This window comes from Pteropus alecto, unplaced genomic scaffold (assembly GCF_000325575.1).
Source record: "Pteropus alecto unplaced genomic scaffold, ASM32557v1 scaffold276, whole genome shotgun sequence".
Classification (NCBI taxonomy): domain Eukaryota; kingdom Metazoa; phylum Chordata; class Mammalia; order Chiroptera; family Pteropodidae; genus Pteropus; species Pteropus alecto.
The window spans coordinates 6,400,823-6,420,110 of NW_006438074.1; the positions used below are offsets into that span (position 1 = coordinate 6,400,823).

Genomic DNA, 19,288 nt, shown 5'->3' on the forward strand with positions numbered 1-19,288 from the left:
GTCTCTTGACAGCAGTCAACAAGACTGGAGACACACAGAGACAGATTGTTGTTTCATCCATTTTTTCCCATGCAGAAATAATAGTCAGAACGCACTCTCCATGAAGATTTGCAAAGCTTCAGGTCACCAGTAATGAGATGCACTGTGCCCACTGAAGCACAGAGATAGATGTATCTTTTTGTTTCATGTTTTATATCACTTTGCTAAGTTTCTAGAACACTGACTCCATCTAAACATTCTAATCTCATAAAATGAGGTGGTTCTTTATCCCTGGTGGATCAAAATTTTGAAGGAAAATTTCCCAAAACTATGTTCTTGGGGTGTAAAGAACTGTGACCCTATAAAGACCGTCTTTGTGTTTTGTAACCAAAGAGGAGATGCTGGGAAGGAACTGGCTCCTAAAACCCTCCCCAGTACTCAAGAGCACCAAAGAGCGGGCGGACAGGGAGGATTTAAATGATCATCTGCGAACTTTTATTTCTGATTTGGAGTGACCTCCTAGAGAGAGATTAAAATTCTTATGGGTGGTGGAACCTGATAAATTTCTTCCCTGGGGCAAGTTCCTACATTTGGGGCCATTGATCGTCTTGGCAAAGCTCAGGGTTAACATATCACTGCAGGTCTACTGAAGAGGAGTGGTTTCATCTTAAAGGACTCACTCCGAGGTCACCCTACAATCCCACACCTAAGGGTGCCTCTTTTTACACAACAGACGGGTGCCATCGGAAGTCTTTTGCAAAGAATCCATTTGTATGTAATGTGAATCCCTTTGTCCTCATTTTGGTTTCTCCTGTTTGGATTTCTCATAATTGGCTTTTCTTGAAGTAAAGGCCACACTCCTGCTGGATAGATCGAAGCTTTGTCCGGACAGTCCCAGTAAATCACTGGAAGGGCCTGACAGGCAGCTGGGAAGGGACACAGTGGTCGTTAGTGCCAAGTGCTCCCTCTACTCATTGCCCCACCAGCTTCTGGTTTTCAAATTCTAGCTCTGTGGAACAGCTTCTACGGCTGGCTTTATGTGCAAGTACTTAGGATAAAAAGAGAACCCAGCATTTCACAACACTGAGCTTCATTTCCAGTACTGCCCTCTCATAATTGCTGAGAGGGAATAGAAGGAGATGATATCTTTGGAGAAGTCAGCAGGACTCCCTACCTCCATTTGTCCTCAAGATTTTGCTTAATATCAGCATCATGGACATGGGGCCAGTGGTCACAGGTCATGGGAGCTGAAAAAAAAAAAAGATTATGATGACAATAATAGCAGCTCTCTTTACCCAGTGCCTATGGCCTGCTAGACATTGTGCTGGTGATTTATATATATTTTCACTCATCTACTCGGTAACATTGCAAGGTAAGCCTCCTCTCAATTTTGTGTATGAAGAAATTCAGGTTCCAGAGCCTGTCCCATGTCACAAAGCAGAGATTTACCTAAGGTCTCTCTGGCTTTACCCGCCACATTCTTCCTACTACCCTAGGCTCCCCTAGACCCCCACTTTCTGCCCCACCAAGGGCCTCATCTCTCCCTGACTCACTCGCTACTTCTGCTATTCTAGGGTGCCAGGCTCTGACTCAGAGCATGTGGGAAGGAGGTTCCCTGGCACCAGGAGGGACGTGAAGCTCAGGAAGCAGTTTAGAGTCGGAATAAGCATGTTAATTCCTCTCTGCTGGGACAGAAGGGAAGCAGCATCAGGAGAGAAATGCCCAGAAGCGGGTAGGAAGGGGCGAAGGAGGGTCTGGTCACGAGAAGGCAGGGATGGTGCAGAAGCTGCTTCTCGGTCTCACCCTCTGATCCCACTGCCCCACACTGAGCAGGGCCTACAGTGTGTCTGTCCTCAGGGAAGACTGAACAGCAGAAGCAGCCTGGGAAACTGGGCAGCAGAACTTCTCTTGGGCCATGAAGTCACACTGAGGACTGAAAGGAAGAAAGTTCTTGTGACTGTGGGCTCAGCAGGTATCACGAATGTGTGTGAGGCTCGGGTTTTCCCTCCACCCCTGACTTTGCGACAACCTGGGCTCCAGAGTCTGGCTGGTGGTGGGGCTAGTGGGCCAGTCAGAAGAGAGGAGAGGAAAGAGGACGGGAGAGCCCACAGTGCACTGGGCATGGGATGTGGAGGGAGAATAAGGAACCATGGGGCTCAGATGCCTCCCTTTTTAGACTGGGAGCTTCACTTGATGGAACTTGCAGGACTGTGATATACGGTTGAGCAGACCGTGCCTCCCATACTCTGGGAGATTCCATTCAACTAGACCACAGTGTAAATGGCAAGTTAGGCACAGGCTGAAGTATAGGAGTAGTCCTGCCATTGGGTGCTTAGAAATCATCCTAGAGAGGCCTCCCATTATTCTAGGTTTTGAAGGTGGGAACCCTGGAGCTTGAGCGCCATCCAGGAATTAAAGAGGTCATTATCTGTCATGAGGTCAGCTGTTCCTGGCCAGAGATCTCCTTCCTGGCTGTCAAGGTGTTGACCCTGGCCCCATAGGCACCCAGGGCTGAAGTGGCAAAGTCCTTGATCTATCACTGCATCAACATCACAAAAGCCAATCATAATGCAAAACAAATTCTAAATGATCTCATTGGACACAATAGCCGATCCTCTTGAATGAAGACATAGCTTGGCCTCTCAGGCCTGCTGTTCCAACGATCTCAGACTATCTCGAAGATTTGACTTCTTCCCGAAGGAGACCCCAGAGGCTTGCTTGCCGTTGGTCCTTTGCCTTTTCAGGCTCCGTCTTCCTCCTGGCTCCTCGTTGGCCCTGTTGTCCAGTGTACCATCAGAATCAGCCCAGCCGACCCTCTGCTTCCCTCCCTTTCGAGTGGAACCCAAGAACTCCCTTTCCCTTGAATTCTTCATTTCACACATGTTAACCTGAGGATTGAAGAGGTAAAAACAATGTAGATGTTTAGCAAGCAGGGAGTCTAAACCCCATCCCTCAGGGATACCTCAAATATGCCTGCAAGTCTTATGAGGAAGTGAGGTTGCCAACTGCATTTCGAATCAAGGGATGAGAGGAAGGAAGTCAGTGGGCCAGAGGTAGCTGCTGACTGGACTCAACTGGCCTCATGAGTACCCTGATTCAGTAGGAGCCCAAGCCTGGGACATCCTCATGGGTCTCTCCACTGGACAACCTGGGGAAGGTACAGGGTTTGGACTCTGGCCTGGGCAGGGCAAACTTGCCTTTGTGCCAGCTCTCATCCCTACAGTCAGCCAGACCTGGAATCTCTTGGGCTCAACCCCAGGAGGTAGAACAGCTGGTGGAGGCAGTCTCCACCAGCTGTTCTACCTCCTGGGGTTGAGCCCAAGGCTGTCACACTGGCGCTGACCAGCGTTCCCCAGTGAGGCTAAACTTGGCAGCTCCTGCCCATGAATTCCAACCCAGACAGCTGCTTGAGGAATAAAGTGCTGGGAGTTTCCTTTGGACAGGGAAGTTTAAAACTGATAATGGTAAAGGGATCTGAGCTGTAAGCTGCTTCTCACAGCTAGTTTAGGAAAAAGGCCTTACCAGGACCCACAACTGAGAAGAGAACAGTGATATGAATCAGTCTTCTTGGGCCTGCAACTCGGTGGATTCCACTTAAAATTTGTTCCTTCCTGGTCTGGTCCTTGGGTGCTTACACCTTGAAAGGTCTTCTTCCATTCTCGAGCCCCTGCATTCCTAAAACCTAGCAACTTCAGCTCCCATCCCTAGGTCCTTTCTTTACTTCCAATTTCCCGTGTTGCTTGCTCTTTGAAAGTCACCCTAGGAATTTATTGACATCTCTTGGTGCTGAAACATCAGGATGGCTGAGTAGTGCAGGGACAAGTTACACGTTAGTCTGCAAGTAGGACCCTTGAGTTGAATTTCTGAGGGTGAGGGTGGTCCAAGCTCAGCCAATCTGTTTTCCTTTGTACAAGGCTTTTTCCTCCTCACAGGCCATTTCAATCCCTTGCTACTGCTGCATATTGTAAGCAGAAACCTCTGCTGGCATTAGGCTGGAAGATCAAGGTAAGCACCTCCCTCCAGAGAACCACATGTAGGAAAGGCAAGATGTGAGGAGAGCACTAGCCTTAGCAGCCAGACCAAGCCACTGTCTGGCTTTGGGATCTCAATCTCTGAAATGAGGGGGCTGAACTAGATGATGTAGTTAACCACCCCCACTTTCTTCAGTATAAAGTCAAAAATGCTAATTTAAGCCCAATTCTTCTATGACCTCCCAGTCTCCCCGACCCTTGCTCTGGCTTCTCTCTGGCAGATGTTTCATTTGAAAAGCTTGTTCTCCTAAGTATAATTCCATTGCCTCTTTTCCATCAGCAATTCAAAACCTTCCTCTCTCATATTTCTCTGCCTGCCCTCTCTCTCCAAGTGCCACGAATGTGCTCTTGAATCTATATTCCAGATCCGTTCTGAGAATTTAGTGGGCTGGGATTGAACTCTGACCCTTTGCCCTTGGCCTAGTCTGACTTTTCTTGGCATTGATTATTTTTTAATGATTTAGCTTCTTCTTGAATCAGATGTTAAGAAATATTTAACACACATATATACACACACAAGACAATCCTGCATGGAAAACTGTTCAAAACTTTTCTTTGGCACAAACACAGCATTTCCATGGCTTGCCACTCTCTTGATTCTTTAGGGCTGGTCCAGTGCCAGACTGGGGAATTTCAGCTTGAAAGGCCAGAGAGAAGTTCGGTGTCCCAGCTCCCGAGGTCTGGGCCATTTCCAGTACTATCGTGTTAAGACTACAGTTTAAGGAAACCCACCACTCCTCCCCTACCCGCTGCAGATTTGCTGCCATAAGCAAGGATCTGTGAGGTCTGTCAGCCAGACATGACGTTGAGCTCCCAGCTCTCAAACAGAGTCTTTTTGGGTAGTTGGCTCAAGTTGGAGGTGGTATCCAAGGACCCAAACTCAACTTTAGTCCAGTCCACTATAACAGGGATAATTTATTCTTTTCCTGGTTTCGAAGTTTGTTAATAAACAGTAAATTCTTTCTGAAGGACTTACTTTTTATATTCTTTGGCAGACTCCACCAAAAAAAAAACCTTCTATGAGGTGTGCATATTGCTATTGGAAGAGAGGATATGCTACTGAAGCAAGCACTGGTGCTTTCAATAAATCAAGCACTGATCGAAGGTGTCTATATACTCATTTAATTCTCTAACAATAGGCCAAGACAGGTACTTGTCCCCGTTTTACAGATGAGCTTGCCAAATATCTTTGCTCACCGACTGGTGCTGGTTGGCACTAAAGAGATGTCTCAGGAATGAGAGCTCATCTTGACAGCTCATGGACTAAAAAAATCAGGTTTTAGAGTTGAGAGGACCTCCATATTTCCAAGAGTCTGAGTAATTTGCCCAAGGCTCATGCAGCTACTCCATTGAAGAACCACTATAGAATTCACTTGTGCTAGTGCAATGCTATTTCCATCCCACTCATAGATCTCACAGGAAGAAGAGAAAAGAACAGAAGTTAGCCTTAACAATTTAAGGTAGGGTCTTGGAGAGACTAGAAATGTTAAAAAACATTGACTCCAAGATACGAAGAGAAAATAAACAAGGTGGTAGGTTTGGGCCCCACATAGTTACTGAGTCAAGCAGGGAGAGATCTCTCTATGACAGCCAATGTGTCACCACTGACCACACACTCACTTGTTTCAGGTACATGTTTAAGTGTGCTGATGTTCAGAGCATTTTATGATCATTACTTCATGGAATTCATGCATTCTAGAAAAAGAATTCCCAAGCTAATCCTGCATTTTTATTGATGTCCATTATTGTAAATTTAGGATTTGACTTGATGACCGAGTGTTCGAGGCCAGTCCATGGCACGTTCAGTGCTAGGCTACTGAGAACGTGCCTAGGCTACTGAACGGATCTGGAAAGCTGTTGAACGACCTAGCATTTTATTTCTTTCACTGCAGTCTTCCTAATCCCCTTCCCTCCAAACATCTCCCCTCCCAGTTTCCCTAGACCACGAGAATGTCTTTCGTGTCTAAGGATCCTGGGTCGGCACCCAGAAACTTTAGTGTTTTATTGCCTTTCTCCAGCCTTGATGGGAATACTAACAAAGCCAGATAGATGGAGACTTGTAAGCTAGCATTCTATACGTCAGCTGGAATATTTCATTAGCTCATGGCTTTGGGTTCCAAAAAGAAGTCATTTCCCAACTTCAGTAATTTGAAATGCTAGATATCCCATTTCTTTACAGTGTGACTGTCTTGTAGATAAGACGGGGTCCTGTGCAGGACCGTTATGCACAGCTCCAGCACTCTGTTGAGTGAAGGAAATTGAGCAACTCCTTCTGCTTGTCCCTGGCCCCAGTGAAGTTTATCTTTGTCGCCAGGCCTCCAATCTGAGAAGCATCTTACCAGTTTTGCACTAACAGTAAAATGCAATTGGGACGTGGATGGCTCAGATTTCTTTTCACATACTTTTCTTGTTTTATGTGGGAAGCACTGTTCTTTAAAGAAATTCAAAATTACTTCCAAGCTACCTGAATTCATGGAACGAAATACCATGAGAGAACTACGCACCTTGCCCAAAGCCATTATCCTGCTGCTGTGGGCAAGTCTGGACTCACCGAGCTTTACTTCACTTTAGTGTTTCAGCCCTGGCACAGTGCCTTGCTCAGGTCAGAAGGACAGTCTTTTGGAAGGTTTATTTTCCTCACAAGAGTCTTGGTTGGCAGGTATTTTGCTGTTAACTGAAGGAGGCAGGTTTACAGGTAAGGCTTTTTTCTTTTCAGAAAAAAAGTTTGCATTGCATGCCTGAGATAGGGCAGGAAAAGGAATCTGATAATATTTGGAAACATGAGAAAACATCATTTCTTTGGGGGCTGTTTGTAATATCACTCCACTGCATAACTCCCTCAGCTCCAACTAATAAAAGGATCAATTCCAGGACGTCACTATCCGGAGTCCATCTAAGCCTGGTGTAAAAAGACCAAGAAGATACTTCCCTCTACCCTACATTTTGTTGTCCATATGTGACCTTTGTCCCAACCAACAACCACTGGCATGGATATGGAGTATCACAGTTTTTCTTCCAGTCTTTGGTGTAGCTTTGAAACAAGTTTCCATCTAGGCAAGAACTAAAACAGGAAAGAAATGGAGGAGGGGTGTCTAAGCAACCAAGTCTTCCCTGGAAGAGAAGAGGAAGCCGTGAGAAGTGAATAATAGGTTTATTTGCATATACACAGGAGAAGAGTCAGCGCTGCTGGGAGAGAGGTGGGCTTCTGAGGAGGTAAGGCTTCAGCAGAGGAAGGCACCTTGACAAACAAGGGACTCCAGGCTTAGTAAACCAAGCCCAGTAACAACCTTTGTTTGCCCCAAGCCAGTTAACTGCCCTTGTAACTCATTTATTTGCTGTCCTAGACACAGGAATCACTTACAAAACCAGGTGGAAAATAAAAGTGGAGAAAAACGGTTTTACATATCTGGACCAGCCACTTAAAGTTTTATGTATAGGATGCAGAAAAAAAACATAAGAGGCACTTTCAAATAGCTCTTAATCTAATCAGTGCCATCTGTCTTGCTAATAAAAATACCTATTATGGAAGAATCTGAGGATTAAATGTGCCTCCAAAGTTGGAGCCTCAATTCTACAAGAGTTTAGGTAAAGGGACCCTGAAATAGTTCCAGGTTTCCAGAACATGATCACAGACAGGAGAGTTCTGGAAATGAGAGTGCAGTAGCTACAGAGACAAGCATTTCTCAGCCTGCTCCTGTGGGGCCTATCTCCTGGCTAGCTGAAACTGGGGTGCTGGGAAGTCTCTCCCAAGAATAGGCATCCTTAGTTAAAAAGAATCTTTTTTGGATATTGAAGTTGAACCGGAATAAACTCTGACTTCTCTTTTGAGTTCCCAAATGAGATTAAGGCTTTTAACATGTAAAGACCAAGTTCTGCATTTGGGAATAACTAACTACCAAGTGGCTAGTTCCCAAGGGAACTTTGCTTCTTTATTCTCCAGGAAGATATGTGGATTGCCTTTAGAGAAGTCAGAAGAGGCTCCCTACTGATTAAATGAAACAAAAAGATTGGGTATGCTGACTAGGAAGGGGAAGAGAAACACACACTGAGTGATTGTACCTTTTTTGTATATAAAGGATTAAAAAATTCCAATTTAATAAATTTTGGAAAAGCAAATGTAAAATGACTTGGGCTTATAAAACCAGAATTTACAATTATCTGTGAATAGTCAAAGACAAATGATAGAACCATTTTGATTACAAATCTGAAGTAATTCTAATGGTTACAGAATCACTTTCCCGCTGCCCCAGTGAGATTACAGGTGTTAAATTGTAAGCATCCCCACTGTTACTCACACTCCTTCATCTCCTCCTAAGACAGTGTTTTCACACCCGTCACATCACACATACCAGGCACATCTTTCTGTTCACAAAGCTTAGCAAGATGATATCTCCTTCTGGCTTAGATCAACAACCTTCTTTTTAAATAACCCCCTTCTCCCAGTGCCTAAATCCATCCAAATCTTCATCTTCCATAGGTTGTTTCCCCTTGGTCCCAGTTCCAGTAGGACAAAGTCCTCCTCTAAAAGGATCAGTGAGGCCATGCCAGTCCCACATTGGCTCCTCTCTACACCAATGCTGGCTGGGCTCCTAGTTGTCTAGCACCTTTGTGGTCAAGAAAGTTATAGTGTTCTCTCTCTTCCTCGTTTCTTGCCAGTATTCTCCTCCTGCCTTTTCATGACATCTATACCAACAAGATATCTGGTTATTCCTAGGTCTTCCTCCTATCTTGCACAACCCTTCCTTCCTTGATAACCAAGCGACTGTAACCACGGTTGCAATGCTGAAAATCTCTTGGTCTTTTCCCCTCTCAATATTTATCTATCTCAATAACATGGAGTCTCTTCCAGGAGCCAGGAGTCTTAAACTGGTGACTCCTCTCTCTATACCATCTGCCTCCTAACAGACCTATTCAATAAGAATCTGTTACTTTGAAATGAAAGATCTAGTTCTGCAAGATCTAGTCAGACCACCACAACCTGTCAATTGCGAGCCTGTGGGAAGATGCCAGGCCCACCGATTCTTGCCAATCATTTTGGGTTGAATTAAATTAACACAGTATCACACTCTGCTCTTTCCTACACTTCTTAACACACCTACAACATCCACTTTAGTAGTTTGAGCACAAAGCTCTTTAGAGCTGTCTTTTCCCCTTTCAATATGCCATCACATGGGGCCAGGGAAGCGCCTGCAGGCCTTCTGAGTGCTTCTTAGGAACTAACTAAGCACCTAACTGGTTAAAGTGTTACCCACAGTTAGTTATATTTTATGGCCTCCATATAGTACGCGTTGTAGCATCGCTCATTTGCAATCAGTGAAATTTATCAAAGATCTCTTGTTCTCTTGAATCTGACCTTAAGTGCTAACCTCTCATTAGCATTAAAAATGCTCCACTTTTAGTAAGTCTACATTAGATGCTCAAGGCAGAAGTGCTACTGAGAGAAAACATGGAAGATTTCTTTAAGAAAGGAACCATGCTTTCCTTTCCAGCACAGCCAATGGGCTAAGGCCTATTTCCCTTCTCCTCCCCAGCCTTTCAGCATAAATCCTCTACTTGCTGGCAGCACAACCTGATTTAGCAGGCACCGTTAAGACCAGAACACCAATGGCATGTAAACAAGGTGAGATGGCAAAAATACAGATCCATAGATCCTTTCTGATAGAGAACTTAAAGAAAAGTCTGAGACAATGAGCTCACACGTGCCAGTGCACACACACGAGAACAAGTCAAATGTCTCAACAAGGGTTTACTTTAACAGAATCTGCACAGGTACACTATGCTCAAGTTTTACTAGAAAGGATCACTTGGATTTTCCCCCCTTTCTTAGCACAGCACAAGCCAATGGCCAGCTAAACATCAGACCCATTGTTGAATATAAGGGAGCAGCATCAGACACAAAATTTCAGGCCCTGGTTTTATGTGCCTTTAATACTTTTTTTTTTCCTTTCCTCTGTGTTCACTAAATAGGATTAAATTTTTTTTTTGTAAAGCTCCTTTTGCAGCTTTTTGTCTTCCCTTTGTATTTATCATGTTTTTAATTTCTTCTCTGAGGAGGAATTCTCTGAATCTGTATCTTCCAATTCGACTCGATGCCTTTTGAGGCAACAATGGCCATGAACAGCCCTGCTGTTGTCTGTGCCTGGGGTGTCAGTGGGGTCCTCTCTCATTCCAGCACTGGGGGTCTCACAGGCCATTTCAGACCCACAACAATCTTTATGTAGGAGTGTCCCTGTCAGGGACAAGCTATGGTCAGTGTCCGAATGTCCTGGGGAAGGGCAGGTCATTGCCTCCAGCTCCTCAAAGTTCTGTCCATTGTTGTGGGGGTGAGGTGGGCGGGGGTGTAAGCGTCCATTGTTGTGGTTGGCACAGATGGTTTCGAGGCTCCTCTCTTCAATGTCATCAGACTGGGTCCTGGGACAGTTGCCAGACTCACTACTGAGAGTGGAGCCAGATGCCTTGGGGACAGGAGGAGAGGGTGGCTCCTCTGCCCGGCTGCTCAGGGCCTTGCTCAGGGCCTTTCCATTGAGCTTCTTGGTTTCAAAAGAGTGTTCTACAGAGCCACCATTGTTAGTGTCCTGAGAGGTGTCTTCTGGTGCCTCTGCCCAAGAGTGGCTGCTGTGCTCATGGCCTGGGCCATTGCTGGGATTTCTGGAAGAAGTCCCTTCTTTAAAAGCATCCTTGCTGTGGCCTTCAGGGGGCAGGTCCTGGTTCCTCTGGGCCATGGTGGTGTTTAGATAGGCTTCCTTACTGGAAGAAGGGGCTGGGTTGTCCTTGTGGCTGGTTCCCTCTCTCCCTTCATCTGCCTCCCCAGACACCAGGGAGCTCTCTCCATCTTTGTTATTTGAGTAGGAGATATAGGAGTAGCGGAGCCACTTGTAAGCTTTATAAATCTTTCGCTCAACTGACTCTATGTCAGACGTTGGTGAAGCCCGGCTTGGTTGAATCTCCAGAGCGGAAGTGCTCCGCTCAGGGGAGGAGGTGGGGGAGGAGGAGAGGTCGTCCACTTTGATCTGTGGATAATCGTAGTTGTCTTCTCCAATGTAGGTGTTGGTCGGCTTGGGCGGGGCGCCGGGCCTCTCCTCTCGTGGTGCCTTATGTCGCCGCCGCATGGCGTTCCGCTGCCGGGTGGACGCTCTGCGCTCATTCAGCTCCTCTTCGTCCTCGGAGCTACTGGAGCTGCTAGAGCTACTGGACTCATCTTCAGGGCTGGGAGACCGTGGCCGGGGGAAGAGATCCGTGTCCAGTTCAACCTCACAGGCGTTTTCTTCAGAATCGGACTCGTTGGAAAGGGCCAGGAGTCGTTTGTCCTGGTAGCGCCGCAGAGCTGACAGGCGCTGCTGGCGGGAGGCCGCGTCCTCACAGGTGGGCGGTGGCGGAGTTGCCGCCACAGTGTTTGTGGTGGTGACCCGCAGGGGCCCCAGGTGAAAGGCGCTGTCGGCAGACTCGTCCACTGTGGGCGGAGGGGAGCGGGGCAGCGAGGCGGACGACTCGGAGTCGGTATAGCCCGAGCGCTCGCTGACCCCTGCGTGCAGCTGGAGAATGGTGCTCTCGCTCAGGTCACTGTCTGAGTCAGAGCTCCAGCCCTCGATCTCGCGGCGCACTAGGGAGTCAAAGAAAGCCATCATCCTGGGGTCTTCCTGCACAGACTGGTTGGCGTAGTCATGCGATAGGCCACTCCCACTGTTCAGCACAAGGCTGATGTACTCTTCGTGGGTGTAGAGGCAGCGGGAGTCATCTTCAATCCGCCCGTCTAGGTCTCCGGTACATCCTGGCTGCTTGTACGGGCTCCAAATCTGCACAAAAGGTGAAAACAAGACCACCGAGGGCTGATTGGAAAGTATTCTAAAGCTGGTGGCTATAAAAAAACAACAAGACAGAACTCCCCCAGACCTCCCCCATTATTTAGCCAGAACTTGCCAACAAACTTTAAAGATACATTCTTTATCAGACTGGATTATGTGGGGCACACATGAAAACAGGCTTCTAGAGTCAGATGTGGAGGGAAAAAAACATACACTAGGGCACAGAATTAGGCAGGATTAGTCCTGTCTCTAGGCCCAGGACAATCACACATCATGTCCTCCAAATCCTCCTCCCCCTTAGCTTCCTCTATTAATAATATGGAAATTATAATAACCCCTTTCATAATCTCAGAGGATAGAAGAGAACTTAAATATTGGCCAATATGTTCAAAATTCGCAGAAGACTGAAGCTGTGCACAGAGAGGCATCACTTTGCTGAAGTGAAAACAGACCCAGCAGTCAGTCCTCTGCGACAGCTAATATTTCAGCCTGTAACTCTACTTCTCAACTGCAACATTTCTATTTTTAACTAATGGGAATTGCTTACTGGAGCTTGATGAGAATAGCCAACTGCCTACATTGCAGTTCCCTCTTGGACATGCAGGCATCAGTTACCCAGGAAACTGGGTTCTCTTAACCAGGGAGCTGCTGCCTTGCTACCCAACTTTTCTGCCACTTCAGGATTAGGTAGGACACCCTTGCCTCAAGAATGCAGCCTCATCCCTTAACAGTCCTCCACTCCATTGTCAGAGACATGGGCTCATAGCAAAAAGGTAGCTGAACTGGGATTCAAACCCAGGTCTATTTGAAGGCAAAGGCCCAACTTTGCCTTCAACAAATTGAATAAGTTATGTAAAAATCAAGTTCAAGGTAATTAAGCTGTCACTGCAAGTGAGAACAATTAGCTTCACCTGACTGCCAGACTGGTCCACAGAGCAGCACAAAGAAGCCTGGTTATATCAGCCGGTAGCCATGGCAACTTAGATGAAATTCCAGGTGATTTTCTTGCCTGACAGGCTGGTGTCTATCTTTAGATGGCACCCAACCCAGGAAACAGTGGCTCCTCATTCCCTATCCTGTATCAAGATGATGGCTTCTGCAAAGCTATCCAAAGACAAATTTGCTTCCCTGTGAGGGTTCTTAACTGAAGCCTGTTTCCTTTGTGCTTTACTTGAACTCCTGGTGGTAGCACCTTTTTGGAGGATCCCCAGTTCAAGAGGGGCTGAAGAAACATTCTAGGTTAGCTCTCCTCTGACCAATTCTCAACTTGGATTCATTTCTTCTTCAACTCTGTTTCCTGCCCACAACTCTTCGAGTATTGTCCCCTCTCCAGTTTTTTAATCTCACCCAGGGGAGTTTTAAGGCAGTGGTTCTCAGACTTTGGAGTGCACAAGAATCACCTGAAGAATAATTACAATGTTGATTCCTGAACCCCACCCTTATAGAGATTTTGATTCAATAAATCATGGGTAGGTACCAGAGCTCTGCATTTTTAACAAGTACTCAAGGAAGGACTAAGTATGTGTGTAGGGGGAATCAATTTTTCAGAAATACTGGAATATAGTTAGCATAAAATAAGTAGCAAAAAAATAACAGATCTATCTGAAGAGTCTCAGATTCTTTGTGAGACTCAAAGTTTGAGAAACATTTCAACATGGCCTTCAGCAATAGGCTCAAGCTATAAATAACTATCTCTGAAAACAGATATCTGAGGTAATAAAAGTTTGGTTGCTTAGACAGGAAAATGAGGGGTTCTTAAGGATGGAGGGGAAAATGAGGGGACAAAGGCCTTAGGATGTTTAGGGATCTTATTTTATATTCTGGGCCAAATCTCCTACTTCCCCAGTTTAAAAATAGTAAAATGCTATTAACCATGTGGTCTAACATGAAGATAAATCTATATGGACTTCACAGAAACTCAGAATTTGTTAACAGAAGTACAAAATATTAATGGTAAAATGTTAGTCCAACTATCCAACAAGCCAGTTTTTAGGTTCTAATCTACTACCCAAGGCCCTATGTTTTCACTTCAGGAATGAAAACCATAACACTAAAAGTCAGCTTTTATTTGGGCTCTGGAATATATTAAGCTGAGGTAGACTTTCATTCCTGAAGCTTGGAGTAATGGAGCAAAACACTGGATGAGGAGGCAAGAAACTTGAGTGTGGGTTCCCACTCAGCTCCTAGTTGGCTGGTGACCTTGGGTGAAGCTCAGCTCCCTCATCTAAGCAGTGAATCGATAAGTGTCATCCAATCCTAAGATTCAGAGAAAAACAAAGACCCTATCACAGAGCTACTGGAGCAGGAAGAACAGGTAGGAACCCCAGCCCACCACTTCACATGGTCCTGGGCAAATGACTTCAGCCTTTTCTTATCTGTAGTAATGAGAATCATTTCCATAACCTACATTAAAGCAGCAATAATAAATGTGGTGCTTTCTCTTTCATTTAGCAGCTGAATACCTCAACTAGAAAGTTTTAGACCCATCCTCAAAGAGACTTTTGAACTCTAGAAGTACTGACAATCCCTATTATCTTGGTCCTCCATCCATAAAATAGCAAATTCAACCATTTATGAAATTATTTCTTTACAATGAAAGTCAACAACTCAGAAGTGAAACGATGAAAATACAACTTCCTGTGACATGTTAAATGTAGTTAGACATGCCTCCTCATAGGGCCAGGTTCATGAGAAAAGGAACCTTATGATGAGCAGCTCTCTCTCCAAGCCCAGTGAAAAGTTTACCTCAAGAGGCTTATTCAAACATCATCAGAAGTGTACTGATCTACGCCGGTGACCATGATATGCTTGAGGTAGCAGCTCTATGCCCCTCTTCTCTCTTTTGCATTATTACATTAAACCTAGAAATTTGTCCATGTACCAGGAAAAACTACACAGTTAAAGACCTAAATTGCTACTCAAGGGTTCTTCACACTCTGTAATCTGGCTTCTAAGACCGTCTGGGCCTACCCCTAGCCCGCCTTTCCAGCCTTTTATCTTAGCCCTCCCTTCTTGTGTTCTTCACTTTGGCCAAACATGATCATTTTCTGAATAGGTCTTACACTTTGCTGCTTCTAAGCATTTATTCATAGGCACAATGCCTGGAACACAGTAGGTGATCAATAAATATTGCTGATTCAATGAAATAATTATCCATTTCCTCCATTTAGAATGTTCTTCCAATATTACTCCTTCCTTTTGCAGTTTTTAATTATTCAAAATCTAGTTCAAATATTATATACACTGAGATTACCCCAAAGGGAAAAAATCTCCCCCTCCTCCCATAGTACTTTTTTTTATGTCCCTTGTGTACCTATTGCATTTTCCATTATCTTTATTTCTTGTCTCTCCTACAAAGTCATCAATTCCTAGGGGGACCTGATTACACCTTTCTTTACCTCTGTATTCCTCATACGGCCTAACACAAATGGCATACAATAGGTATTCCACATATATGGGGTGAATAAATGAATATTGGTCTTTGAGAAAAAATGTCAGTATTTGCCTCATCTTCCCCCCACTTATATTTAACTACAAAATGAACCCTGTCTTTTGCTAAGTGTAGGCATTTGTGGGGGATATAAGGCCTGTTATGGGTGAGAACTCTTATTCTCTGGGCTAGAAAGGCAGTAGTAAAGGACAAGACAGGGAGAACGGGGTGAAACAGAAATAGAGAGGTAAAAGCAGGTGTCAGGCTGTACTAGAACATGGTGGGATGATGTTCTTTGAGCCATTGATCTTCTCAGAAACAGCAAGCAGGAAAGTGACATTAAAATAGTCAGAAACTGACAGGCGCAGGTAATGCGCAAGGCACTCCTGGGTGGCAAGTCACGGGTTAATGTCCTCACTTGACAGATGGAAGAGAGACTCAAAGAGCTGCTCAAGAGTACCAACTGTACTGACTTAAGGTTTAAAATGGCTAAACATCCCTCCTGGTTGGGCAGGTTTCAGACTCCAATGGAACCTGGAAGCAGCGAGTTCCATAGTTCAGTCTGGATGACCTCACAGAGAAAACATTTTCTTCTCTTTCTCTTCTGAGAACTTGGCTAGTTTCCAACCTATGACCTTTAGAGTAAAGACTCCAGCTGACTAAAATAGTAATTGGGGAGACTCAGCACAGAAGCATCCCAAAATGCATAGTGAGGCAGGAATCTCTCTTCAAAAGGAGATGCCCAAGCAGAGCTCTCTGAGAAAAATGATGTCAACAGGCCTGGAGAAGACATGCTACCATGCCAACCCATTAGTCATAGGCCGAAGGAGAAAAAAAAGCAACACAAGAAATAAGGCCAATTCGATGACTGCCCAAGTGAAAGACTACTGAGATGATCCAATCTAGCAGGAGCATCAGGCTGCCTGCTACCTTTCCACTAGCACGGCGAGTGTGGCAGTATAGTGGGAAGAACAAAGAACAGGGCTCTATCCTAGCTTTACCACTAATTAGCTATGTAATTAACCTCAGACAGTTAATTTATAACATAAATATCATCATCTGTAAAAAGAAAAAAATCAGTAAAAATGATCTGTAAGTCCTATTCTAGCCCTATGGGAAATCTGTGCAATCACAAAAGTCAGCCCTGAACCACACAAGACCAACAAAATATAAATAAAGGAAGCCGGAATAAGGACAAATAAGCATAGTGACCCATACACCAACATCACATTTCTGATAGCTTCCCTTGCCTCATAAACAAATTGGTTTAACTCTTAAGAGTTATTATTTTTTTTTCTAAGAACAGAAGAAAATGAAAACTGCCAAATCATCACAGACTACTTTACCCTTTTCCCCTGACACCTCCCTCAGGTTTTCAATGCCATTTTAAAGGGGGGCTGGGGGGGGAGGAGTTTTAACTTTTGGGAAACAGGGTAATATCATCGATCCCTATGTAAAAGTCTATCACAGGGTCCTCAAGATTTTATCATTGGCCCCAAACCCCGTGGAAAAGGTTACTAGCAACTGGAATGTGAGCGATGGGCAGTGGGCCATCCTTCTGTGGACATAAGCCAGGCTGGGTCTCTAAGTTGCAGGCTCTAAAAATATTCACTGGCAGGGTTAAGTTCATTCAGTTGATCTGCAATTGATTTGAGTGTTTAGCCTCAATTGCAACCACATGCAGTGTTTTTTTTAATACGTCCTGAGACAATTTAGTGGCAGCAATTAATGCAAAGGACACACTGAGTAGCTGAGGGGATGGTGGCTTCCTAACCTCCAGATGAGGTTTGGAAAGCAGAATTTATCAGATTCAAGATCAAAGGCCATTGGAAATATAGCGGTATACAGGTAGTGTCTAGTTTCAAAGCCTAGTGACTACTTTTAAAAATAGTCCTGAAAGGAGGGTTTCAAGTCATTCTTTTTAATATCGAGTTTTCAATATTTTGTAATATGTCAAAATGAGAATTTTGATAGACATTTAGTATGTTTAGATATGAGGCCCTACATATATTGTTTTGGTTTCTTCCAACTATGAATTGTAATAATTTCTCTAAAAAGACAGAAAGGGAATATGCCTCACCTTGATAATCTTTTCTACACCGGAAGAGCAGATCATGTAGGTGTGAGGGTTAAATCGAACCTGGTTAACAATAGACCGATGCCCTTTCAGCACCATGAAGGCTCCGTTGACCACCCTACCAATGCCACCTGGGAAGACAGAAGGAAACAAAAATCAAATGATGAAATGGATGAAAGTAAACAGGCTCCAGTAATGGCAGGCACACAGCTCTGAACTGGAGCCGAGATTTCTTATTAACTATACCACCAGTGGAAAGCTTAATCTTACAGATAAAGTTGCTATGGAAAGAGGGAAGATGAAATCTCTCTCAGCATATGTGCTCTTACCAAGAGCCTTTATTTAGCCTTTAAGCATTGCCCACACCCACCCACTGTAATTCCATTGTCAATGAAGCTACAGCCACTTAAAACATTTCTCAAGTTTTTGATCTCCAAGATAGAATCCAAGTGTTACCTTAGAAAAGGGTAGTCATGAGCAAAATGAAACTAAAATGCTTGGGAATAGTTAGGCAGCTGACCCATGGACAAGCAGAACCAGAAGCATATAATTACTTACATGTACAAAAACATTTCTGATCCATTTGCTTTCAATTTCTATGATGCAGACAGCAAACAAGATGAGCAAACATACAAAACCACTGGGAAAATAATGGGGAAAAAATTTTTTTTCACCCGGATAGCAGGTAGAACTAAGGATAAAGAAAGGAGGTTTGGGTTACTTCCATAATAAGCAGAGCCCAAGTATTGAGAATCTGAATTAGAGAGTGTGGGCCTTAAAGAAACCATGTACGGATTAAAATTAAGAGGCTACTAATAGAGTAAAAATCAACATTAAATAAAGGGAATTGACTTTGGAAACAAACAAACAAAAAGGCCCCTGATAGATGCTGTATTTTAAAGACCATCCTGTATGCTTTCTACTTCAATGACTGAGAAAAGTCCAGAGGCCTGGAACTTGTAACACAGATGAAGATGTCATCATTTATAAACTTGAGATAATCTCACAGGTTCAACTTCACTGGTACAAGCATCACACTCACACAGAACATATGTACCCAAGTTCTGAACAAGGTCACTTCTAGGCAACCATCAACAGCTCAGTACATGTAGGATAGACAACCTGTGTCCCTGGACAACTGGTAAATATGATGCATTCAGACACAGAAAAATGAGTGTTCACTTATTTAAGTAATGAATACCTTCTTAGTCTCTAGCAGGAGCATGGCACCACTACAGCGTATAGTCTCGGCTCCACATGCCTCCATCTCACTTTCAACTACCTAGTTTAAATATTCATTCTAATCATTTGTTGTCTTAGTGATTGGAAGGAATATGACTAAAACCAACATCCCTTCTCCAGAAATAATCTGGCTCTAGAGAAGGTATTTTCTGCTTTTGGCCTCCTGATACAACTCCTTTTTTGCATCATGGAAGACATCTTGCTCTTTACTGCCATGTACATCTTTTTTTTTTTAATAACAGCAAGAGATTTCAGACTGTGCCGATCTGTTCTGTGGTGGTGCCAACTTAGCTAGCACTACGTGTTTACTCTACTTGGTGGGTAGCAAAAATGTCCTTTGCCTAAATTTGTTCCCATATTTGACAATACTAATATTTGAATTATTCAGGATGGATAATACATTTAAAGTTATTCGTATCTCAGCCCAACATCATCTAGTTTGCTAATAAACCATAAAGAAAATGAGAGTGACTAAGACATAGAAGTGGTGCGTTTCTATGGAGAAAAAGGATCAGGAAAGGTTAAGCACCAAGACAGGATTTCACGACAGAAACCTGTAGGCAAACCTGAGTGCCTTTCATTCATAGGTTGGAGTGGGAAAAATTACCTAAGTCTAGTTAGTCAAAATAAAAGAAATCCATGGGAATTTTAAAACAGTTGTCTCGATACAGGGGTCTCATCACCCCCAAGGAGTTCCTTCAGGTCTGTTCAATAAATAGCATTCCTG

At 44.2% G+C, this 19,288-nt stretch overlaps 1 protein-coding gene and 1 long non-coding RNA gene across 4 annotated transcripts in view; both read right to left on the reverse strand.

Moving 5' to 3' along the window:
- Positions 1–451: 451 nt before the first annotated feature.
- LOC112482411 lies at positions 452–3,201 on the reverse strand. The gene is made up of 3 exons (XR_003047299.1): positions 1,783–3,201; positions 1,154–1,226; positions 452–905 (listed from the first exon to the last, which is right to left on the reverse strand). It is a non-coding gene; the product is annotated as an uncharacterized LOC112482411 (long non-coding RNA).
- A 3,943-nt stretch (positions 3,202–7,144) lies between these two features.
- The window catches only part of DCAF5 (DDB1 and CUL4 associated factor 5), a 90,152-nt gene continuing 78,008 nt past the window's right edge, over positions 7,145–19,288 (reverse strand). For 2 of the 3 annotated variants that reach the window (XM_015591962.2, XM_006915154.2), the window contains exons 8-9: positions 17,323–17,450; positions 7,145–11,803 (exon numbers count right to left, since the gene is read on the reverse strand). In XM_015591962.2, the coding sequence (XP_015447448.1) occupies positions 10,037–11,803; positions 17,323–17,450 (1,895 nt within the window). In that variant the 3' untranslated portion in view covers positions 7,145–10,036. The remainder of the gene's footprint in view (positions 11,804–17,322; positions 17,451–19,288) is intronic. The other variant, XM_006915155.3, reaches the window with a different exon arrangement.